The sequence below is a fragment of the Mercenaria mercenaria genome, chromosome 15, assembly GCF_021730395.1.
Source record: "Mercenaria mercenaria strain notata chromosome 15, MADL_Memer_1, whole genome shotgun sequence".
Taxonomy (NCBI): Eukaryota; Metazoa; Mollusca; class Bivalvia; order Venerida; family Veneridae; genus Mercenaria; species Mercenaria mercenaria.
Window position 1 is genome coordinate 37,213,136 of NC_069375.1, and position 25,251 is coordinate 37,238,386.

At 36.2% G+C, this 25,251-nt stretch overlaps 2 protein-coding genes and 2 non-coding genes across 4 annotated transcripts; 3 read left to right on the top strand and 1 right to left on the bottom strand.

The window, feature by feature from the left end:
- Positions 1-2,680: 2,680 nt before the first annotated feature.
- On the bottom strand, positions 2,681-17,181 carry LOC123551263 (mannan endo-1,4-beta-mannosidase-like). The gene is made up of 7 exons (XM_045340065.2): positions 16,859-17,181; positions 14,572-14,742; positions 13,913-14,062; positions 11,762-11,910; positions 6,523-6,705; positions 3,920-4,070; positions 2,681-3,401 (listed from the first exon to the last, which is right to left on the bottom strand). The coding sequence occupies exons 1-7, from the start codon at positions 17,103-17,105 to the stop codon at positions 3,220-3,222; spliced, it is 1,233 nt and encodes a 410-aa protein (XP_045196000.2). The 5' UTR covers positions 17,106-17,181; the 3' UTR covers positions 2,681-3,219.
- Positions 8,258-8,329, top strand: Trnam-cau (transfer RNA methionine (anticodon CAU)). Its single transcript has one exon. It is a non-coding gene; the product is annotated as a tRNA-Met (tRNA).
- Trnam-cau (transfer RNA methionine (anticodon CAU)) lies at positions 9,648-9,719 on the top strand. The gene has a single exon. It is a non-coding gene; the product is annotated as a tRNA-Met (tRNA).
- LOC123551271 (MORN repeat-containing protein 5-like) lies at positions 17,163-24,926 on the top strand. Its single transcript, XM_045340077.2, has 5 exons — positions 17,163-17,275; positions 18,794-18,941; positions 19,646-19,757; positions 21,312-21,443; positions 24,469-24,926. Exons 1-5 carry the CDS (start codon positions 17,229-17,231, stop codon positions 24,549-24,551), a joined length of 522 nt encoding a protein of 173 aa, XP_045196012.2. The 5' UTR covers positions 17,163-17,228; the 3' UTR covers positions 24,552-24,926.
- Positions 24,927-25,251: the final 325 nt, after the last annotated feature.

A 25,251-nucleotide genomic window follows, 5' to 3' on the forward strand; every position in this document is an offset into this window, starting at 1 on the left:
TCATGTGTTGTTTTTCGGATATATTATTATATTATCACAATATCAGGCCCTATTACTAGAATCCTAGAAGCCCTAGTATGTACTTAACTTGACAGGGCAACACGAAATGGCCAGTCAAATGGTGTTCTTTCTTTTTCTCACGCCGTACAATTTTTAAGGCGCACCATAAAATGTCGACGAGACATTTCAAAATAGAACGGTCAGTAAACATATCTTTTTAAAATGACCTTTCATTAATCCTTGATTTGACCAGTGGATGTGGTCAGTACGGTAAACCTTGCATCTTTTAGTCAGGATCGTCGTCATGAAAATTCAAGTTCTTAATATAGTGCGCCATGGGTGCGAAACCTCTATTTGGGTTAGGATTCTATCATGTGAGAAAGCCTTCTAGCTGGCTTACGAGCCCGTGTCTCTAATACTGCACGGGGGCACATGGGCTTCCTCTACCGTCAAAAATTGGAAAATAGCATGTGTCCTATAATTGTGACGGTGTGACGTGTCATAAACCCAACAAAATAGCTAAAGGAATAACAGTATTACGCACAGGTACAAACAAAAAATAACAAATCGTCCCTAAAATAGCATGCGAATGTTTTTTCTTCGTTTAAACAGGAAGGTCTAGTAAAGTTGTTCCAGTTTAAAACATAGGGACTGATATATAGTTTCACACTACGTTGACGAATACGGCAACATCCAAATATACGTTTTTACCATAGATTAACACTAAATTATTTGGAGTCTGCATCCTTGAAAACACTGGCTCCAATGTTTTTTGGGACAATTTTTTGTATGAAGTTTCCGACCTCTGCAATTTTGGGACATTATAATTATATATTCATTTTGTCAACAACTTTTGTAATACAAGTATTATACGGCATAAACAAGAGATTTACACTGCTAGTGCCCTGGGCCCAGTTGTTCGAAACTTTAACAGTTGATTAAGCTAACAGTCGATTAACTTTTATAGTTACATTTTGACATTTTAGAAGACTTAGTAAAACATATTATAATTTAACAAATATAAATACTTAAACATCTTTACAGTAAAATTAAAACATCATACAAGTGGTTCCCGTCATGCCTAATATTTTGAATCAAAATTTAGCAGGCTGTTAGTTTAACGGCCAGTTAAAGTTTCGAACAACTGGGCCCTGGTAATATAATTCCTTCACATCAGAACACCAAACAATGATTTTAGTCAACGACAGAATACTGTTCGAGATATATTATTTCTGAAACAAAACCATGTTAAATGAAGCTCACGATGTTCAATTCTTCTGGGATTACAAATATAGAACTTTATGTTTTTTGAAACATGACACTTCAATTAATACCATATCTGAAAAGCCCCTCCCAATTATAATACCCTTGTGTGGTTTATATCTTAAAATTTTACTCAAATCATGTCGAACAAAACCCATCATCCTAAAAGCTTCTTTGGTTATAATTATAGCGTTTTATGTCGTTTTTTTTATAAATCCGATCGTTTAATACCAGATATGAAAGGCAATTTCAAAATCATGCCACTAAATATTTAAGCTTTAATTCAGGTGTTAATGCACGTTTTTCTCTCGGACAAAATAAGTTTAATGTTGTTCAGATATTCATCTTGACAGGAGTAAAGTATACTGCTTTTTCCTTAATCTTTAGCCTGCTGGCGGCAAGTTATTCTGCCTTTGCGACCAGTGCAGACCAAGATCAGCCTGCACATCCGTGCAGTCTGATCATGGTCTGCTCTGTTCGCTATTCAGTCAGTAAATTTTCAGGGAACACCCTTTCGAATAATAAGTGGTACTGCCCATACTGTATGATGGATGAGTCCATTTTAGAAATTCAGCAAGGTAAAGGTTAAGAAATATTAGTCAACGATATATTTTACGTTCACGACGGAAGACAGTCTAGGTCTACTGATATAACTGGTGCATTGTGATTCATTTCTATTTTAGAAGGAAATAAAAACTCTAATATGGCTGTAAGGTTTCCCAACAAAATATCCATACTGCTACTGCCCATTTCATGTTTTTGCTACTGCTAGTGAGAAACTGCATAGAAATTTTGGCAGTACCACTATTTAAAGGGGTGTTCACTGAAAATTTACTGACTGAAAAGCGAACAGTGCAGACCATGATCAGACTGCACAGATGTGCAGGCTGATCTTGGTCTGCACTGTTCGCAAAGGCAAAATCACTTGCCCCCAGCAGGCTTAAGGTTAAATGGCCAAATAAAATTCAGTTTGCACTGCAAATTACAAAAATGCAGAAGATTTTTTTTAAAATTTAAAACCTGACTAAAAGCCCAGAACAATATCATCCTAGAAATGTAAATGATAATGATATTATGCAATCTGTATGTACTGGTGGATTATACCTTCCATACATCCATGTCCTATGGACACATTTCTGGTTCTAATTTAAACTTTAGCCTGCTGCCGGCAAGTGATTCTGCCTTTGTGACCAGTGCAGACCAAAATCATCCTGCACGTCCGTGCAGGCTGATCTTGGTCTGCACTGTTCGCTATGCAGTTCGTAAATTTTCAGTTAACACCCTTTAAATAATAGATGGTATTGCCCAAATTGAATGATGGGTCAGTCCATTTTAACGGAATATAGCAGTTAAATTTCTGTACCTTAACAATTAACATCCTTCACTTGTAAGAAAAACATATGCTGTAACAAGTGTATACACTTGGCTGTCAAAGTATTTTTATTATACAACAACAAAGCGTTGAAACAACAGAGATTAATACTGGTAAAGAACTTTGTAAAACAAAAACACGATTTTACAGAAAACAGGAATTCCTACAAGTACAAAAAGGCACGATGAGCAAAGAAGGGTGTAAATTTGTGTTAAAAAGGATTATAAAGCATTAAGATTCATTCTGAAAAAAAGTTGATGAAACCAAATGATGCGCCGCAAAAATAACAGCAGCCAAGTCCGTGTTTACTTTTGGTCATGGTTTAGTGTCGCATTTGCAAAAATGAATCCGGACATTTTGTCATAATTTGACAAAAGGTCAAATTCATACAATTACGTTTTTTGGACTGCAAAAAAAAACACACATTCTAACGGGAATTTAATTCATGATACAGTAATACTATATGAAGTATCACAAAATGTTCATTCGATCATGTGTGTGATAGAAAAAAGTTCGTGCAAACTTATTCATAATAAAACTTCTTAATTTAATACACTACAAAGTACTAGTTTTTATTATAAATGTCAAAGGACAAATATGATATCTGCGATCCATGCAATGTAGCCAAATAATATATACAGAAAACATCTCGTCACTTCCGTTTCCTGTAGGTTTATATTTACACGTCCGCCTTTTGACTGGTCATTTTTGTCTTTCAGTGATCGTAAACCAGTCTCCTGGACGGCCAAAGTGTCTGCAGCATCATCTGAAATACCAAAATAAAATTAACAAAATCCAGGACAAGTGCTTAGTTTATACTTATTTATTTTAGCTCGACTGTGAGGAAAGCTTCCAGCTTTTTTGAAAAAAAAATACAGCATTGATGTCATATGAGAAAGGTGTGGCCGTGACACAATTGGGACTCGAACCCATGACCCCCGGCTTAACCACTATTTTTCATTCTAATGGTATAAATCTATTGTACTTACTGCTAAGATATATATCAATGTATGTAGGTGTATCAAAAGCCGAACTGGCTGGCCCTTTCAGTAGGGGTGACACTATAATAAACAAACACTTTAATTTTTACTTTACTTTTACTGTTAAGATAACAGCATATAGATTTTTCAAGAATCAATCATTTTAACCACATCAGAGAGGCTAAAACACGTTGTGCTCATGCACTGGCACTCTGTGGGCGTGAAGAGGCAGGAAAAGTTGAATGAAGGTCAATATTTCGGTACACAAAATACAGTTTTTGAAAATTATACTGGAGAATCGTACCTGAATCTATTGCACTCCAAGACCATGCTCCATTGTAACCATGGTTATAAGCCCATGTGAATTGTTCTGGTGACGTCAAAAACCCGCCTTTCTTCTGACTAAATTCTCCAATTATGATAGGTTTGTCCAGTTTATAAACGCTAGCATCTACCTGTAAATAAAAGAATGGTGGGCTATGAAACAGGGGTGAGACCTGTGGTTGCTAAGTTCTTCCATTTCATGTTTTTGTGCTTTCGAAAGACCGGAAAACTGCTTATCTGTCGTGTTTTCGCCTTTTCGCACGCGGGGCAAACTACATATTTTTGCATCTTAGACGAAATAACGAGACTTTATTCGCGAACACACAAACTTTTCTAATGGGAAACTTTCGCATCGGTAGGTATTAAACGCCGTGTCGCCGGCTTATATGTGTCGCTTCTTCCTGCCTTCGCCCGGAGCACATGCCAGTTACGACAAAATCGACACCTTATATCGTGTTTTCGGGTCTTCAACATTTCGTAATCAAGTGGGATCCCATGGTACTTTTGCACTCACGGTCACTGTGACCTTGATCTTTGACCAAATGGCCTTCAAATCAATAAAAGTCATCCACTGCCTATGAGTAATGTGTCTGCAAATTTTGAGGATCGTTTGTCAAGGCACTGTCTGGACAAATAACAGAAGCATTTTACGTATTTTGTACCAAGTCACCGCGACCTTGACCTTTGGAACCACGTACAAGCCATAGGTCAAATCATTCTCAAGACACCGTTTGGAAAGGATTTTTAAACTAACGGACAACGTGACCCTGATCTTTAACCCACTAATCTAAAATGAAATAGGGGTTATTCTCTGCCAATGAGAAAATAATGTTTAAGGATCGTACGTGAATGCGTTTTCATGGTATTTAGCGGAAACGGGGTTTGTACTACCAGTCAATGTGACCTTTTCCCTTGATCCACTGATCTCAAAATCAATAGAAGACATTCATTGCTTGAGTAATGTGCGTAGTTTGTTTGAGGACATAGGTCAAAGCATTCATAAATTATTGCGTGGAAACATCCCTTTTGCCCTTTTGGCGCATAAAAATGGCAGCTAAATATAGGTATGAATACATGAGTAATAAGGCTTTGTTTCTACTTCTTAAATGCAAAAGTTCTCTTTGAAAATGCTAATAAAATGTTAGGATACATATACAACGAAATAGAATATAAATAGGGAAATTGAAACAATTTCCTGTGCGACTTTTACTATCACCCTTCCTAGACACCAGATCAATTTACAGCTAATGTCACTCCTTCGAAATAAAAAGTTATTATTAGCTAAACCATGTCGTTTTGAAAGTCCACACAAATTATAGGTCGAACATAAAATCACTGAGGAACGATAAAACAAATCGGGCATAAGAACGTTCATGATGATTATGACCAAAAGGAGACTGAACTAATTGACTGACAGTTATTTCTACAGAGCAGTCTATACATAATTGAGCCGCGCCATGAGAAAACCAGCATAGTAGCTTTGCGACCAACATGGATCCTGACCAGTCTGCGCATCCGCGCAGTCTGGTCAGAATCCATGCTGTTCGATAACGGTTTCTCTACTATTACAATAGGCTTAAAAGCGAACAGCATGGATCCTGACCAGACTGCGCGGATGCAAAGCCACTATGTTGGTTTTCTCATGGTGCGGCTCATATCTTTTTAAGTGAACAGATTATAAGTCCGTACACATGGTAACATAATATTTAGAAACTTTACGACTAAAGTTTTAAAAGCACTGTTATGCTTTGAGTTCTTTATAACAAGACTACGGACAGTGCACAACCGTTGAGTGAGATTTTGTCGTCGAATCAAAATCATTATTTGGAGTTCAGATGCGGAGGAATTATATAGTATTATGAATCGAACCGACAAAAAAATATTTATTTTAAAGAGAAAATCACTGTTTTAGATACATGTACATTTTTTTCGATTCTAACACGATATCAGTGATTACTATCAACTCGAAGATTATAGTCGTTGTTGTTGTTGGATTTAACGTCGCACCGACACATGATAGGTCATACGGCGACGTTCAGCTTTAATGGTGGAGGAAGACCCCAGGTGCCCCTCGATTATAGTCGTATTCATAATCAGCGCGTCGCTATTACGTTTGGCGCTGTCGTAGACAGAACAGCAGAAATCCAAATCTAGTGGTAAATAGTTCATCTATGCTATCGTTATTTGTAATTACTAAGTCCTACCGTTATGTCGGAATAATTACTCTATCGTATTATTATGTCTAAATGAATACTCTATCCTATCTTTATGTCTAAATGATTACTATACTCAATCGTTATGTCTAAATGATTGCTATGTACTGTCATTATGTCTAAATAGTTAATCTACTCTATTGTTATGTCTAAATAATTACATCGTCACCTAAACGCAAGAAGTGGATAACTGCACTGACTTAAAGAAGGGCTTATTCACTTTTTGCGCTAAGGTGACGACATGTACTCTATCCTACCGTTATGTCCAAATGATCATTTTATCGAACCTTTATGTCTAATTGATTACTCTATTCTATCGTTATGTCTAAATAGTTACTATATCTAATAACAGAAATTTAATTCGTCTCACCATGAAGGGGTCATGTGGGAGATATATGTAGAATGTATCGTATGTATGTATCTGGTAGAGGTCAAGACGTGCTCCCGGTTCACCATCGCTTGCCCGCTGTAGACAGTAATCCGAGTAGAAATTTCGCCGGTCTAATGCGTTTGTAATTGATTTGTATGTCCAAGATCCGACGGTAACCAACGACTGTAATGAGACAAAAAAATGAGGCAAATTGAAACCAGTCCGTACACACTTTCATGATACTGGACACAGCCTTGACAGTTCAGGAAAAATATAACAACCCAAAGACGAGGAACATTCAAGTACTTTTCTGGTAAAAAAGACCATATTTTCAGCATATCAAACTTTTAGTATTTTCAAAAAGAACAGCATTTCATTTTTCTGTTTTTATTTACAAATTCTTCTAAAGACGCTCTGCGTAATTTTAAGTACTTGCTTCATATATAAACAGAATCAGTGCCCAGTTTTGAGATCCTTCCGCAACCCCAGAATTTATTATTTTGGTGAGGGATTTTTATGTTCTTCTTGACGAATCATTCCGATAAATGAAATTCGTCGAAACTGTCGTTAGTCAATGACACAATTCTTTATACCAGTTCAGTTAATTATTTGCTGCAGAAGTTATCGTAGGGTTTACTGACGGAAGCATTTCATTTGTATACATGAACGAATTGTCAGGAGAACTATAAGTTCGATCATCTGGCCTGAATCTAGTCTCTAGTATCGAAGACACATTGTTTAAAGACGTTTTACTCTAGCTGCCTACTTCTAGCGGAGACGTTGGACCTTTTATCTTGAGTTCATCACCCCCTTTGAATAATAAGTGGTACTGCCCAAATTGAATGATGGACAGTCCATTTCAGAAACTTAGCAGGGTAAAGGTTAATAGGCATATTCTTTTGGGCGTATTCTGCTCTCTTACGGAAGACACATGATCCCATCATCAGTATGTTCTTTATTTATTCGGGACAAAGACACGAAATGACGACAAACTGCCAAAAAGTCGTGTTTCAGTGTGTTCGGGCGCCCGTGTTTGGGTTGAAGACATGAAGACCCAAAAACAAGACGTAAGGTGTCAAAGTTTGTGGCATTTGTGTGCTCGGAGTCAAAGGGAGGAAGAAACGGCACTGGTCCATCATTCAAATTCCGCACCACCATTTCTTATTCAAAGGGATGTTCACTGAAAATTTACTGACTGAATAGCGAACAGAGCAGACCAGGACGTGCAGGTTGAACTTGGTCTGCACTGGTCGCAAAGGCAAAACCACTTGGCTGAAGGTTAAAACTATTTTACAAATGTGTTCAATATTCAAATAGTAGTGAATGAACAGTTTCTAACAAAATAATAATAAAACAAGTTTCGTCATGTATTTCTCTATCAGAATCTTTTGATCAATATCAAGCCACACCTGACCAAAGAGCTATAAAAATATATATACTTCTTTGACCTGACAGATATAATACAGTTTGACTAAGTAAACAAAAGATAAAACGGTTACTTTAATATTGACAAATAAAGTGTCAGGATTTTATTATAGATACTAAACGCTATTTTCTAATTTGTCTCCTATAAATCATGTCTCTATTCAATTTACATGTCGTTAGTTTTAGCCTTTGGCACTACATCAAACAACGTTATTGGTGATCGATTGATCAACAAAATCGATCTGAACATAGTACATTAAAGTACATATGCGTGTCAATATAAAGTTTACCGTGAAGTTTAATAATCATAAGCAGAGTGGCGCAGTGGAAGCGTGCTGGGCCCATAACCCAGAGGTCCGAGGATCGAAACCTCGCTCTGCTACATAACTTTTCCTGTTTTTCCTAACTAAAAACCGTGGTTCTTTACAAAAACTTGCGCTGAGGCTCAACATCCCGATGATGAAGTGTTAATGGAGTTGCAAATTTACATATTTTTTATTTCTTTTTCAAATGACCATGTGCCCTTCCTTTTAGGTATTTTGACAACATTTACACAATATGTAATGCATGCATATATTTTAAGATTGACCATGTAAATGCATTGTATACACATGGCTAACGTATGTTAGAAATATCTTTCTGGTTTGGTCTTTGATATCTAGTAGCTAAATTGTAACTACAAGTTTTAACAGAAAAAAGCTTGGCTTTTTTCTAGATTAGCCAAATAGTAGAGATTTACCCTAAGCCTTCTTATCGCAAGGGAAACAATCTAATTATATGGTGAAATTGTTGAGTGAACACCGTTTCTTAATTCTAATCCTGCCCATGTTATATCAGTGCAAAGGAAAAGTACCCTATCTATGATAAATGCCATGTATGATTACACAGTTATGCATGTAACAGTCTTGAAATTAATTTCTTCGATTTTCTCATATTTCTAGATATTTTTCCCATACTCTGACGCATATATATGGGTAGTTGAGATTGTTCTCTTTCCAGCAGTAGCCTTTTCAACATATTTCACCTTGTGAAATTCTGTGGGTTTTGACTTTTTTAAAAAAAATCGTCTGTTTGTTGACAAATTTCACCACAAAAAAATGTCCTACTTTCCCCAGGGCAATCAAATATTTGATCTTTACATAGTTTTGTATTCAGGTTGCTAATTCATGTGGCAAGTATGCATGCTTTTTTCATGACTAGAGGTAAAAAGTGGGTAGTTTGCATGAGGTACTAGGTCAATTGTCACCTAAGCCTATCATAAAGTCTTTGCGGAGTTGTCTCCATTTTTTCCAAATATTTCATCCGGGATCATTTTTTTTCAACTCAAATAACTCTTTTTCAGAAAATGACATTTTAATAATTTTTTCAGTCCTCCTCGTATTCTGATGCAGTTAACTTCACATACATATAATATAGATAGCTCCTACTTGAAGTTTGTATTTTCAGTTACAATGCCTACAAATAGTGACCAGTTACAGGCATTTTTTTTCCTGAAAACAGTTTTTTTTTCTCATAAGTCATGCAGTTTTCCTGTGAAACTGACTTTTCATCAGGAGTTCTATTCCCCTCATTCCAAGCAAAGAGCAATCCCCCCACCCTCATTTCCAAATAACAAAACCAGATCGTTTCCCCTCTTAGTCAAAACAAATCGAACTTATTTATGACTTTTGCATCTTAGCCGCACACGCATCAAGAAAGAAAGCAGAGTGGCGCAGTGAAAGCGTGCTGGGCCCATAACCCAGAGGTCCGAGGATCGAAACCTCGCTCTGCTATATATCTTTTCCTGATTTTCCTAATTAAAAACCGCGGTCCATAACAGTATTGCGACGAGGCTCAACATCCAGATGATGAAGTGTTAATGGAGTTACAAATTTACATATATTCATTTCTTTTTCAAATGATGCACTTCCTTTTAGGTATTTTGATAATATTTACACAATATGTGATGCATGCATATATTTTATGATTGATCATGCAAATGCATTGTATACATGGCTAACATATGTTAGAAATATCTTTCTGGTCTGGTCTTTGATAACTAACTGGCAGCAGAATTGTAACTAAAAGTTTTAACAGAAAACAATCTTGACTTTTTTCTAGAATAGCCAAATAGTGACCACTTATAGGCATTTGTTTTCCTGAAAACAGTTTTTTTTTCTCAGAAGTCATGCAGTTTTCCTGTGAAACTGACTTTATATCAGGAGTTCTATTCCCCCTCATTCCAAGCAAAGAGCAACCCCCCCCCCCCACCCCCATTTCCAAATAACAAAACCAGATCGTTTCCCCTCTCAGTCAAAACAAATCGAACTTATTTATGATTTTTGCATCTTAGCCGCAAACGCATCAAGCGAGAAAGCAGAGTGGCGCAGTGGAAGCGTGCTGGGCCCATAACCCAGAGGTCCGAGGATCGAAAACTCGCTCTGCTACATATCTTTTCCTAACTAAAAACCGTGGTTCTTTACAACGACTTGCGCCGAGGCTCAACTTCCCGATGATAAGTGTTAATTGAGTTGCAAATTTACATATTTTTTATTTCTTTTTCAAATGATGCACTTCCTTTTAGGTATTTTGATAACATTTACACAATATGTGATGCATGCATATATTTTATGATTGACCATGCAAATGCATTGTATACATGGCTAACGTATGTTAGAAATATCTTTCTGGTCTGGTCTTTGATAACTGGTAGCAGAATTGTAACTAAAAGTTTTAACAGAAAAAAAAAATCTTGGCTTTTTTTCTAGAATAGCCAAATAGTGACCATTTATAGGCACTGTTTTCCTGAAAACAGTTTTTTCCTCAAAAGTCATACAGTTTTCCTGTGAGAAAAAAAAACCCGTTAACATTCGAACTTATTTGAGTCGCACCATCAGAAAACCAACATAGTGCATCTGCGACCAGCATGGATCCAGACCAGCCTGCGCATCCGCAGGCTAACGAATCGCTAACGGTTTCTCTGATTGCAATAGGGTTTGAAAGCGAACAGTATGGATCCTGACCAGACTGCGCGGATGCGGAGGCTGGTCTGGATCCATGCTGGTCGTAAATGCACTATATTGGTTTTCTCATGGTGCGGCTCATTTATGCTTTTTGTAGTCTGAATTACTGACTGTTACATGCCGATGGAATTATGACTATGGCAACAACATTATAACCAAAGCCATAATAAAAATCATATTTCGGTGTATTCATCAGTATTCATCATATTTCGGTGTATTCACTAAATTATATACCGGCTATTAGTCTGCCTACCGACTACATAATCTTTAAAAAATCAAAACAATTCTGTTATACATTCTGACTTCATCAGTCTTGGCTCTGATTATCTCCAGTGTTTTGAGAAGAAAAGGGACATAATTATACAAAATTTGAATAGCCTCAGGAGTTTTCTCCTGTGAACAAAACACAGGGTCTGAACACAGACTAACATGTCTACAGAAGCTTGCAGTATAATAGCGGTCTTCGAAATAATAATTTAATTAGAATATGTCTTTTAATCATTCATTAATTGAAAAAAATGCATTCTAGCTCAACAGAAGTGTATTGGTTCAATAATCTTTGGGCCAATGACAACATTCCAGCTCTGACAAACTTGTATTTTTACGTTAATCAGCAGTTTCATTCTCAAAAAACTAAAACCTGTAGTAAAATTTATTAACTTAATCATCATTTCTGTTCTTCCTTTTTTAATGGCTACATGCAAGGCTCCTAAATACTAACATGTGAAACACATCAGCGCTTGCTTGCATGTATTTTAAGCATGTCTCAATTAGATCTTAAAGGGTCCGAACAGTTTTGAAAATGATCAAACCTTTGGGTCCTCGCGATGGATTGCGCTAGCCTGTAGCCCAATGAATCTGAGGAAATTTTTCAGAGGTATACTCTGCCTTGTCCAGTCTGCAAAGTCCCAGAGGTGTATTGTAGATGTGTCGTAACAAGGTTCTGTCTTGTCCTCAGTTTCTATGAAAGAAAATCAGTGTTGCTCTGTGATCTTTAAAACGATATATGATGCGGACAAGAGCAGATGCAGTGGTCCACTATTAATACGCTCGACTGAAAAGTCACGGTTCGTGAGTTCCAGTCCCCGCTCCCTCAAATAAAAATACTGCTTTTCAAATAATATAAGGTGCTTTACATCTGGCACTCTAAGGAACGATTCTGGAATTGGAGCAACTTATGTGACATGTATTAATTTTTCTAGAGGAGTCGCCGATTTGGGTCACTTGTAGCGGCTATAAATTAAGATCAGATGCATTCATATACACACATATGATGTGGAAACATCCAATCATTCTAACATGGCTCGATTTGATCGCCAGTTAAACAAAGAGGAAGGTCAATCGATAAACAACGTTGGCGCACGGATCGGTTAGACAGCATTATGACGTCAATTATGATGTCAAATTGCCGCATGACGTCCGGTTCATTACTCCTAGGGTAAATGAAGTCCAGCATAATATTTATCAAAATATTTTAATGAGTATGTAAAAATGAAAACAATCAAGGCTACCACGGTTTATCAGTCAGATGCATCAGAACTTAACCATGAGGGCGTTAGCTTTAGCCCTCGTGGTTCAATTCCTACGCATCTGAACTCTGGACCGACCGTGATTAATTAGACGACAAACCAATCGAGGGCTTTGATTATTTGATAAGCAACCTGTCATATGATATGCATATTTAAACCTTCAGTAAAATGTGAACAAATAACGTATTTGCACCAACAGAAAGTTCTGTAGCAAATCAACGGGCGTGTTGTGGTCCTTTTATTAACATTTGCAAAGTAAAACAAAAAAAAAGTGTATGTGGAAAAACACATTTCTATGAAAAAGGAACTGCAACATCATCAACAATAATATTACAATAAAAGTAGGTACATTTTTGAGAATAATCGTAATAATATGGTATATAAAATGTTTTTCAAAACAGTACACTAGTGCAGAAGTTTCCTTCTGTTAAAGTTATAAATTAAGAGACATTACCATAATTATAGTGTAAGGTAATAATCACTTAATCTATTCATAACTACGATACATTTCAATCACATATGAGCCGCGCCATGAGAAAACCAACATAGTGCGTTTGCGACCAGCATGGATCCAGACCAGCCTGCGCATCCACGCAGTCTGGTCAGGATCCATGCTGTTCGCTTTCAAAGCCTATTGAAATTAGAGAAACTGTTAGCGAACAGCATGGATCCTGACCAGACTGCGCGGATGTGCAGGCTGGTCTGGATCCATGCTGGTCGCAAATACACTATGTTGGTTTTCTCATGGCGCGGCTCATATATTTAATGATGTGGTCAGTCGGAAATATTATAGGTGATCAGTCACATTTCAGTACCTTAATCGGATGCGCCATAATCTAATCAGGTGCCCATTACATCACGTGTTATCTCATACATAATGCCAGATAAAATCTCAACTTTGGTTGTTCAAAAATTGACTACTGATAGAATAATACAAGTAACAAGAATATTTTCAAGCCTACATTTAATTATATTCAAATGAAACATTTGAGAATCATCTACCAATGATTTATCACATGTCTGACGTCGTGGGAATGACGTTGGTCGCATTTACTCGACCGAAGAAACAGAAGAAATTTTCATGTTTCAGCAGGAAAAGCTTACATGTGATAAAAAGAATATTACATTATTGAATTTCGATTAAATTTCGTCCAATAAAATTGATAAAATACTCGACAGAGCCTCGTATTTTATTATTTCATTCAACTCGTTTAATAAATTCAGTATGAATTCAAATTAAAAGACACTTACGTAATATCCTCTATTTGTGGGATATACATAGGCTGTGCACCGACTTTACTTTTAATTAAAATGTTCCCGAAAATATAGATATATAGCAGAAGCTGTATTCAAAGTGACTACAAAATGCGAACATTTTTTTATATCATTCCATAAATGTTCGCTACAGATATTTTAAAAGAGGAGTTGACTTACCCATCAACATGGAACCCTCCGGCTCGTTCATTATTTCCCATATAGCCATTTCCCTTTGCTGTTTCAGTGCTCGAACAATGGGAATCAGTGCGTTTGTAATGTATGATTGTAGGATAGATTCGTCTTGCAATAACCCATCGATCGGTAACCCTGAAAAGTATATTTGAGCAGCATCATGAGAAAACCAACATAGTGCATTTGCGACCAGCATGGGTCCAGACCAGCCTGCGCATCCGTCTGGTCAGGATCCATACTGTTCGCTTTCAAACCCTTTTGCAATTAGAAAAACCGTTAGCGAACAGTATCCTGACCAGACTGCGCGGAATGGATCCATGCTGGTCGCAAATGCACTATTTTGGTTTTCTCATGGGCGGCTCATTTACAGAACTTCAGCAGTGTGAAAATTACGACAACGTTACTCGGTTCGATAACTAGTATCCGCTATACATCGATGTGCCACGTTCACATTTTTTTTTCTAACTTTTCTGCTGCTTACAGCTACTGCCAACTTAACTTCCTATACATATACATACTACCATTATATGATGATTGGTAAATGATGGCGGAGACCACTATACTGACAAATGGGATCATTTTTGGGATTCGAATCTGTCTAAAAAGGACTACGAAATCAAACACATGTGCTGAAAAGTGCGTACCTGCTTTAAGGTCTACAGCGTTCCAGAGCGAGAACGTCACCAGAATATTTCTGCTCTGCGCTTCCCGGACATAGTCAAGTAAGTCACGTGTCGTGTTTGGTCCCGGTCCTGTCACGTGACCAGTGGAGTTGAATGCCGGGGTGTTTCCGCCGGACGTATGAACCCACATTCCTGCAAAACAAAAAAAAAAGCATTGGCATTAATAGTTTTTGGTAATGATCTTGTATTGCACTGTACTTGCTATAGGCGGACCAAAGTATTTAAGGCAGAAACATTGCGTGATCTAAAAGTGAAGGTCCTAGTCATACATTTATTACAAACATGGAATACGGAACCGCCCTTGTATTTTATTTGATTAACACAAGATACAATTAAGATATAATTTTTATTTAAAGTCGGTGTTAATATACAGACAACATTAGCTATGTATAGCTATTGCCCGACATAATATAAAAGCTGACAATGTGACACTTGTTGGCAAAAGTACCAAACTTGTCTTATTTATCCGTTTTAATAAATCCTGAATAGAAATAACAATTTACACGATGTGTTTCTACTTCCCTCACAAACGTGCCCCAAATTACATGGTCCAAGTGAAGAACGTTCACCTAGGAAAATATTTTTTATGCCCCCGAAGGGAGGCATATAGTTTTTGAACCGTCTGTCTGTCTGTCGGTCTGTCAGTCTGTCGGTCTGTCCGCAATTTTCGTGTCCGGTCCATATCTTTGTCATCGATGGATGGATTTTCAAAAAACTTGGCATGAATGTGTACCACAGTAAGACGACGTGCAGTGCGCAAGACCCAGGTCCGTAGCTCAAAGGTCAAGGTCACACTTAGACGTTAAAGGCTAGTGCACTGATGGGCGTGTCCGGTCCATATTTTTGTCATCGATGGATGGATTTTCAAATAACTTGGCATGAATGTGTGCCACAATAAGACGACGTGCAGTGCGCAAGACCCAGGTCCGTAGCTCAAAGGTCAAGGTCACACTTAGACGTTAAAGGATAGTGCATTGATGGGCGTGTCCGGTCCATATCTTTGTCATCGATGGATGGATTTTCAAATAACTTGGCATAAATGTGTACCACAGTAAGACAACATGTCATGCGCAAGACCCAGGTTCGTAGCTCAAAGGTCAAGGTCACACTTTGATGTTAGAGGATAGTGCATTGATGGGCGTGTCCGGTCCATATCTTTGTCATCGATGGACAGATTTTCAAATAACTTGGCATGAATGTGTACCACAGTAAGACGACATGTCACACGCAAGACCCAGGTCCGTAGCTCAAAGGTCAAGGTCACACTTAGACGTTAAAGATCATTTTTCATGATAGTGCATTGATGGGCATGTCCGGTCCATATCTTTGTCATTCATGCATGGATTTTACAATAACTATGCATGAATGTGTGACACAGTAAGACGATGTGTCGCGCGCAAGTCCCAGCTCCGTAGGTCAAAGGTCCTAAACTCTAACATCGGCCATAACTATTCATTCAAAGTGCCATCGGGGGCATGTGTCATCCTACGGAGACAGCTCTTGTTCTCTCTAACTTTTAACTAACAAGCAAAGATACAATAAAAATAATTCAATTTAGCTCTATGATACGATGCTATTGTTTGTATCATTAAAATTTAGTTCCGTGCTTCAATGCGATTTTACCTAAAATACTTGAAGATATCCTACTATCAGCCTAAACAGCGCTAGATTTCTATAATAAACTTGTCCATCTTTCAATTCCGACATTACTGTTAACTGTTAAAAGGGCTGAAAGATGGACAAGTTCATAATAGAAATTTAGCAGGGTAAGTGTTTAAATGGTGGCACATAATGTTCAGCTGTAGAGTCAAGTGGACGGCCGGCAGGCTTGGTTAACATTTTGACCGATAATCTTTTATTCTTTGTTTCATGGAAGAAGATGTTTAAGAATGAACGAAGGATGCCAGAACAACCACATATGCTACATATCACCTCAGTCCTGAACCGTTCTGTTAGTTCACATAATTATTAATATCCGGGTTCCTGTGAACTTAAGACTTCTCTCTCTTTATATATATATATATAAAAAACTATTAGCCTTACTCATTCGGCGCATCGGGATAACTTATTTTATGATCTGATATTTTATCGCCTAATCGAGATGGCTCATTTTACGATTTTATATCTTAATAGAGGTGTACCCATACCTAGTCAAAAAGTTATGATATAGCCTAAACACTATAAACTTGAGAAACGTCCTAATGTAGCTAACACAGACAACAATCAATTCAATCAAAATGAAACTTACTGATCGAGTTTCCTCCATTAGCTTTCAGAGCATCGAAAGTGCGCACAAGATGTGGTTTGGAATTTACATAACTTTTGTTTCCGAAGTCGCCCCCATATCTATACCAGGCTTGATTCACCCCAGACAAAAACACCTTTTCGCCATTTAACATAAAGTTTGTTCCATTAACTGTTAAATATTTTTGTGCAAGCACTTCATAATTATAAGATAATGACAACAAATAAAAGATTCCCAAATAATTTGCCATAGTAGTCACTAAACGATTTTTTAACTTCCTGGCACATGTCTTGTTTGTTTACTTTTCAGTGTCTATTAATAGCTGTCACATGACTATTGTCACGTGGGTTGCCTTGCCAACTCGTAAACCAAAATGGAGTATACAGGAAGCTCCTACGAGGGAGATCGCACAAATGGACGGTATATTATCACCATTCTGGTAGAATACTATCAGTGAAATTGTCCGTTTTGAAGGGATATATAGTTCTCACTTTATTCTGATAATATAACGTATAAGTCTCGTTTCAATTCCAAAATAAGCCCGTAAACGTCAGTTTGTTTTCATTCCCCACCCACATTTATAAATGTTTGTCATAATTTTAGGACTTTTTAAAATAGTGTTGCAATAAGACGAATTGAATTATTAATTTTAACGGAAAATTAACCTTATCTTCATTTTTAAAGATTGAATTGAAGTTGATAAGAGCTTGTTCGAAAAATTTAAACAAATGAAGCTTCCAATAATTTTCCCAAGGAGGCTTGAAACTTTGATGTCAATTGTCAAAATGCATTCCTGATATTAGAACAATAATGTGCAACTCTTGATCATTGCTCCTTGAATCCGTCCATGCATTAAGAAGAAATGATCCGGACAAAGTCATTCTTGTACCTGATATTTGGCCTCTAAGTGTGGCCTTGGCCTTAGAGCTAGGTGTGAGCTAGGGCTAAGGAGATTTCGCATGACACGTTGTCTCATTATGGTAAACACTTGTTCTAAGTAATTACAAAATCCCTTTGTGAATGGCAGAGTTACGAATCGGACACAAAAGGAGCAATGATCAAGAGTTGCACATTATTGTTAGAACTGTGTATGATACTAAGTATGCACCTTTCAGTGTTTTTTCAAGCTAATTTGGGAACATAGCCTATACACCCAAAAATTGGGAATTTTGATGCATAAATGTTCCCAACTGGGAAATATTTAGTCCCATAGGATATAGTAAGGATGTGTTTAAGCACTTTCTCATACACCTATTTCACATTGTACAAGCTCTTTAACATACTTCCATTACAAAATTGTCCATAATTTGGTCAATGTTTGTGCAATTTTGATGAAATTTTTTTCAGAATGTAGATTGGGAAATTTTGCACTCATTTTGGGAAAAATACATACTTTTGGCATTGGGAAGATAGCTGAGTAATGGCTATAAAAACGAGCCTTCTCATTGATCCGAGCCTTTGGAAAATTTGCACTCTCAGCTATTTCCTGTTTCTAAATTTTCTGCATATTATGGCAAATCATACGACATTTAAACAAGAATAAAATACTCGCATTAAATAAAAATATACATAACAGAAAATTTTGGCACAAAATTTGCTCATCTGAAATCAATTGGGTAATATATAATCTTTTTACAGGAAACAGAAACCACATATTGTAAATCTTTTTTGTCTGCAAACAGAATATATATCTGTACTCAAATTTAAAAAAGCCAGAGTTTTTTTCAAAAAGCATAAGTTTTTGAGAGTTGGATCATCAAATTAATGAAAATTAGAATTGTTTGCACAGTACATTGTCATTGAATATAACCAATGAATATCATGCAGATTCTTCCAGTGTGTATGATTAATATATAAAGTACTGTGATGTTGTAGAAATGGGGATACCATAGGAGAGGACTATACTCCAAGTAAATGTTGCTTCACATTATCTTTCAGACTAGAAGGAAAAGGAAATTACACATTTCCCACAGAGACAAGGTATGAAGGAGACTTGAAAGATGGAATGTTCCATGGAAAAGGAACCTTGTACTTCCCAAATGGCAGCAAGTATGAGGCCTCCTGGGAATATGGAAGAGCTATAGAGGTAATTTGTGTTACACACAGATTTGATTTTATTAATGAATTCTGAATTATATGAGATGAAATTATTAAGATGTGTATTTCAACCAGATACAGGTATAAAACCAATTTATAAAAGGTCCAAGCTTAGGAAAATATCTTTCATTTACAGCAAAATAGTAGAACACTAAACTCTGTCCCTTTTCCCTTGATTAAAAGGACTAAGAAATGGCAGTCACAGAAAGATTATCTGGACTGACAAAATGTGTATTGCTGAGATTATTAATAAACAAAAATGTCAGTAGAATATTCTCAGAAATATCTCAATTTTACTAATTTTACAGTCACAGGGAGCCGTGGTCTAGTAGTTAAGGTGTCAGCTGCTCAACCCGGGGTTCGTGGGTTCGAGCTCCATTGGGGTCACATCCATGACCTCTCATATGACACTAGTACTGGTTTTTCCAGGAAGCGGACTTGAGAGTGGTTTAAATAAGCTTAAAGCTTACATCCCAATCAAGCTAAAATGAATTAGTATAACCTATAAAGTCACATGGTAAGAAAATTGAGCAGCCGTTCTGCAGACTTAACTGGGTCTAGAGTACATTACATATTGCCCTGCAAACAGATCTTTTGTATATTGCTTACAAAATAAACTCTAAACATTTACTGAAAACATATCATTTTGAAAATCAAGTAAAGATTCAAATTACATTAATTTATATGTTTCAGGGTAAATACACATTTGCAGATGGCTTGCCGTATGAAGAAGAGAACTGGGAATATTGTGATGGATATGACAGAAGATTTTACACAGAAATAAAAAATGGGCTCAAGCCTGCAGGTACGCATTTTGTACATGTATATGCTAGAGACAGATTCTAATTTGCTTCCATTTGCCACTATTGTCAAATTTGACATACTTTGAAATGTTTCTGAATGCCATACAGTATTGTGAAACTTTCAGAAAATTATTAATTGAACAGGATCACAACCCAGACACTTCCAACCCTCTGCTGACTTGTCAGCCAAATTGGTATTTTGTATGACTTTAGAATGGAAACCCAGTTTACTTTAATCAATGCTCAATCAGCTAGTTTAAAGAGGATTGACAGTTTAAAGACGAGTATAAATAAGAATTTTTGAAAACAAGGCTGAAATTGTTTTAAAAGACAATAATGATTGAGACCTGTGCAAAGTCCATTATAAAATAGTGAAAAATATTGTCTGGCAGTTGTAAGGGTCTGGACCTTAAGTGTCTATGAAAAGGATTCCTTTTCAGTGCATGTTAAGTGTTTTTTAGCTTCATTGTGATCGCTCAGTGTCCGGCATCTGTCTGTCGTCTGTCAATATTTAGCTTGTGTATGCAACAGAGGCTGTATTTTTCAAGTGATCTTCATGAAATCTAGGCCAGGTTCGAAAATGGGTCATCTGGGGTCAAAAACTAGGTCACATCAAAGAAAAACATTGTATATCCTCTATCGATAGGGGCTGTACTTTTCAACTGATCTTCATGAATTTAGGTCACAATGATTATCTTGATAAAATCTAGGCCAAGTTCGAAATGGGTCATCTGGGGTCAAAAACTAGGTCGCTAGGTCAAATCAAAGAAAAACCTTGTGTATGCGATAGAGGCTGTATTTTTCAATTGATCTTCATAAATTTTGGTCAGAATGATTACCTTGATAAAATCTAGGTCAAGTTTGAATATGGGTCATCTAGGGTCAAAACTAGGTCGCTAAGTCAAATTAAAGAAAAACCTTGTGTACGCAATAGGGGCTGCATTTTACACTGGATATTCATAAAATTTAGTCAGAATGATTGCCTTGATGAAATCTAGGTAAAGAAAGAATATGGGTCATCTGTGGTCAAAAAGTAGGTCAAATCGAAGAAAAACCTAGTGTATGCGATGGAGACTGTATTTTTCAATTGATCTTCATGAAATTTGGTCAGAATGATAGCCTTGATGAAATTAAGGTCAAGTTTGAATACGGGTCATCAGGGGTCAAAAGCTATGTCGCTAGGACAAATCAAGGAAAAACGTTTTGTATGCAATAGAAGCTGTATTTTTAAATTGAGGTTCATGAAACTTGTTCAGAATGATTGCCTTGATCAAATCTAGGTCGAATGTAGGTTATCTTCGCTCAAAAACTAGGTCACTAGGTCAAATTGAAGAAAATACTTGTTTACACTTGGTCCAATTTTAATGAAAATTGGTCAGAATATTTGTTTCCATGAAATCACTAGGTCAAACATGTTTACACTGTTATGGTGTGTTCTCAGGTGAGCGACCTAGGGCCATCTTGGCCCTCTTGTTATTCATTCAGATAAACATTGAGCATTGGTATTATTGTGAGACCATGCATGTTTTTTTAAAATGTCAATAATTTCTTTCCAGGTCGTTCCCAGTTAACCAATCGTGTTCCACCTAGAGATATTCCAGAGGGATGTTATGACTGTGGAGATGGTTTCTATGATCCAAAGACAAGGGTGGTTGTAGATTATAACAAAAAATTCCTCAGAAATGCAGGTAAGTTATACATATTACCCAGCTTGACATGTAACTGTAAAATCATTCATGGGGGAATTATTTTTTGTGGACTTCGACTTTACGTTGTTCAGTCAACACTAGCTAACACCACCAGTTTCATCACAAACTCAGCTGCACAATTTCTCTGTGATTCAGATTAATGGTCTGCAAATGATTAAAGTGTTAAATGTGTAATTAAAGAATGAGACAGACTGATATGTGAGAAGACTACCATTTATGAAACATGAACTTTACTCAAAATATACTAATCTGTCTAAATCAGAAAAGTCCAAAACTGTAAAGGTTAAAACCATTATTTACCAGCAAAACTGATAGGTACCTTACAGATAAAACCAAATAACTTCTGACTAATAATTCCATTTATTAAAATCAAAATATAGATAAATCTAAAAGGACTGAGCCAAAATGTACACATTATCAAAGCTTTCTAGGTAGTGAGATTTTAATACTGTCTTTTAATGGGAAGAAATTGACCTAATTAATACACCTGAATGAACGCAAACTGGTCAAAGGGAAATAACTCGACTTTTAAAACTAATTAATCCAAAGCCTTAAAACCAAGACTGCATCACAAACAGTGTTTGAACTAGATACCTTTGAAGTGATCAGAACATTATAACTACACCATCCATTCTATTTTTTTCTGTTCAAACTTTTTAAATTTTTCACAATGATATGTTGCATTTGATTACTATTTAAAGCATGCTTATAGCTGTTTAAAGGATATATAATTTCACTGAAGTAAAGTGAAGGCATAGGAAATAGAGATCAATATAATTGCACCTTTACTAATCCTACCAGGTGTTCTGTATTACAAAAGTGGATCTATTGTGACATTTTGATACAAGCAAAACTGTATTATCTGCACTATTATTTACCTACTGGTATTCGTTTTATTACTGGCTTGTTAAAAGTTAATTTTTTACCATATGTAAGTTGACAGAATCATAGGAACCATGTCTTGAGGGGTAAATCAAACACAAATGAATAAATCCTTAATGATTTTGTTGTGCAAAAAAGTATGATATCGTGTCTTAAACAGTTTTCATTTTCCACCCAATTGTGTAATTGCAAGGGAGTAAACTAATAGATCTCTACTTATAAGTACTAGCCCAAGGCAAGAGTTGTCATTCTTTGTGGATCACAACTTTAAATTAAAAATTAAAACTTCTGTTATTGATATTAACAAAACTATCATAAACTTCACATTTGTGAAATCATTTTTGGTTATTTCAAGGACTTGGAAATTAATTTCTAGACTTTATTAAATGTAATTCTATCATCGAAAATTTTAGGGCCTATCTCTATAAAGTGCTTTGTTTATTCAGGCTAATTTTTGGTATTGACAGATGCATATTTTCTATAATCAAAGCAGATTGGCGGGTAAATGAACCGAAATTGCACAAATTCCAGTGGCAAAGATAGAGCATAAAATTCATATATCCAGTATTCACATGCAAGTTGAAAGTCAAAGTCGGCAGTGAATCCAGGCATTCCTACATTCTGATTCACATTTAAAACTTTAAATATAAGCAAAGTGAAGATTGAACAAATAACAGGAGAGCCATCCTGTAACAATATATGCCTGTTACTGCAAATTATTTATTACTTTTAAAACAATTTACTTGCTGAAAGCACAATGTCATTTTTCAAAATATTTTGACCAATTTAAGAGCTATATAACTCGTCATACGTTCGCAAACTGGTTGATTATCAAACTTGGCCTAAATGTGTATGGTCGAGATCAAAGAAAAAGTCCAATTTTTATGGAGATCCATTCACAAGTATGGCCTCTAGAGAGGTCACAAGGTTTTTCTATTTTTAGACCTAATGACCTAGTTTTTGACCGCACATGACCCTGTTTCAAACTTGACCTAGATATCATCCAGATGAACATTCAGACCAACTTTCATACAGATCCTGTGAAAAATATGGCCTTTAGAGAGGTCACAAGGTTTTTCTATTATTTGACCTACTGACCTAGTTTTTGATGGCACGTGACCCACTTTCGAAACTGACCTAGATATCATCAAGATGAACATTCAGACCAACTTTCATGCAGATCCCATGAAAAATGTGGCCTCTAGAGAGGTCACAAGGTTTTTCTATTATTTGACCTACTGACCAAGTTTTTGAAGGCACGTGACCCAGTTTGGAACTTGACCTAGATATCATCAAGATGAACATTCTGACCAATTTTCATGAAGATCTCATGCAATATATGGCCTCTAGAGAGGTCACAAGGTTTTTCTATTTTTAGACCTACTGACCTAGTTTTTGACCGCAGTTGACCCAGTTTCAAACTTGACCTAGATATCATCAAGATGAACATTCAGACCAACTTTCATACAGATCCCATGAAAAATGTGGCCTTCAGAGAGGTCACAAGGTTTTTCTATTATTTGACCTACTGACCCAGTTTTTGATGGCACGTGACCCAGTTTCGAACTTGACCTAGATATCATCAAGATGAACGTTCTGACCAATTTTCATGAAGATCTTGTGAAATATATGGCCTCTAGAGAGGTCACAAGGTTTTTCTATTTTTAGACCTACTGACCTAGTTTTTGACGGCACGTGACCCAGTTTCGAACTTGACCTAGATATCATCCAGATGAACATTCTGACCAATTTTCATGAAGTTCTTGTGAAATATATGGCCTCTAGAGAGGTCACAAGGTTTTTCTATTTTTAGACCTACTGACCTAGTTTTGGAAGGCACGTGACCAAGTTTCGAACTTGACCTAGATATCATCAAGATGAACATTCTGACTAACTTTCATAAAGATCCCATGAAAAATGTGACCTCTAGAGTGGTCACAAGCAAAAGTTTACGGACGGACGACGGACACCGCTCGATCACAAAAGCTCACCTTGTCACTTTGTGACAGGTGAGCTTAAAAACAAAAAAAAATAAACAATTCACAGACAGAAAGTAAAGTTCTTAAGTACTTTCAATTCACTTTTTGAAAATCTTTCTCACATTACTGACTTTATTTTATAGATGATGACGAGCATAATTGGATCGTAAAGACTTGTCGGAAAGGATGGGACGAGTATGTGGGCTTCAAACAAGCTGTAGTCTGATAGATCTTCCTGTGTGCAATCATTATTTTAGTGGTCAAAATTTGTAACAAAAATACACTTTAAAAGAATTTTATTTATAAATCATTTTCATGGCAGAAACAATTGAGGAAAAATATAAAGGTATATTCTAAGTTTTACTGAAGTTACAATGATGTATGTGAATTCTGTATTTTGTAACTTCAGATTCATACAAAAAGTAAATTCCGGTATTTTACTTTAATGCTGTTTTAATTAAGGAAGTTTTGAAATATTGTTAATACTTGTACAATGATCATGGTCTTGTCTTGCTGTTTTTGTACATTATTTTTTAATTTATCTATGGTTTTAACTTTTATATGATGCTGTAAATATCAAATAAAAACATATGTAATACTACTTTCTTTTGTATTTTAAATTAATTTGCAACAAAACAGCTCTCCTGTCAAAAGCTTCGATAGTAACAGAGATATTTGACTTTATCAGAAACTTTAACCAAAGTCAAAAAGGGTCATAACTCCATCAAAATTCAAAACAGAGTTACAGGGTTTGTTTCTCTTGGTGTAGACTTTGATAGTAAATAAATATTGTAAGTTTCAAGTCAATAGCTTTGATAGTAACAGAAATATTTGACTTTATCAAACACTTTAACCAAAAATTCTAAGTCAAAAAGGGGCATAACTACATCAAAATTCAAATCAGAGTTATGTGGTTGTTTCTCCTG

Coding starts and splice junctions, on each gene's coding strand:
- LOC123551263 (XM_045340065.2), bottom strand. CDS start 17,105: ATGGCAAATTATTTGGGAATCTTTTATTTGTTGTCATTATCTTATAAT. Junction 14,063..14,571: donor CGCTGTAGACCTTAAAGCAG/GTACGCACTTTT, acceptor TATACTTTTCAG/GGTTACCGATCGATGGGTTA. Junction 6,706..11,761: donor TCCATCGCGAGGACCCAAAG/GTTTGATCATTT, acceptor GTCTCATTACAG/TCGTTGGTTACCGTCGGATC.
- LOC123551271 (XM_045340077.2), top strand. CDS start 17,229: ATGGAGTATACAGGAAGCTCCTACGAGGGAGATCGCACAAATGGACG. Junction 17,276..18,793: donor GGAGATCGCACAAATGGACG/GTATATTATCAC, acceptor ATTATCTTTCAG/ACTAGAAGGAAAAGGAAATT. Junction 18,942..19,645: donor AATATGGAAGAGCTATAGAG/GTAATTTGTGTT, acceptor TATATGTTTCAG/GGTAAATACACATTTGCAGA.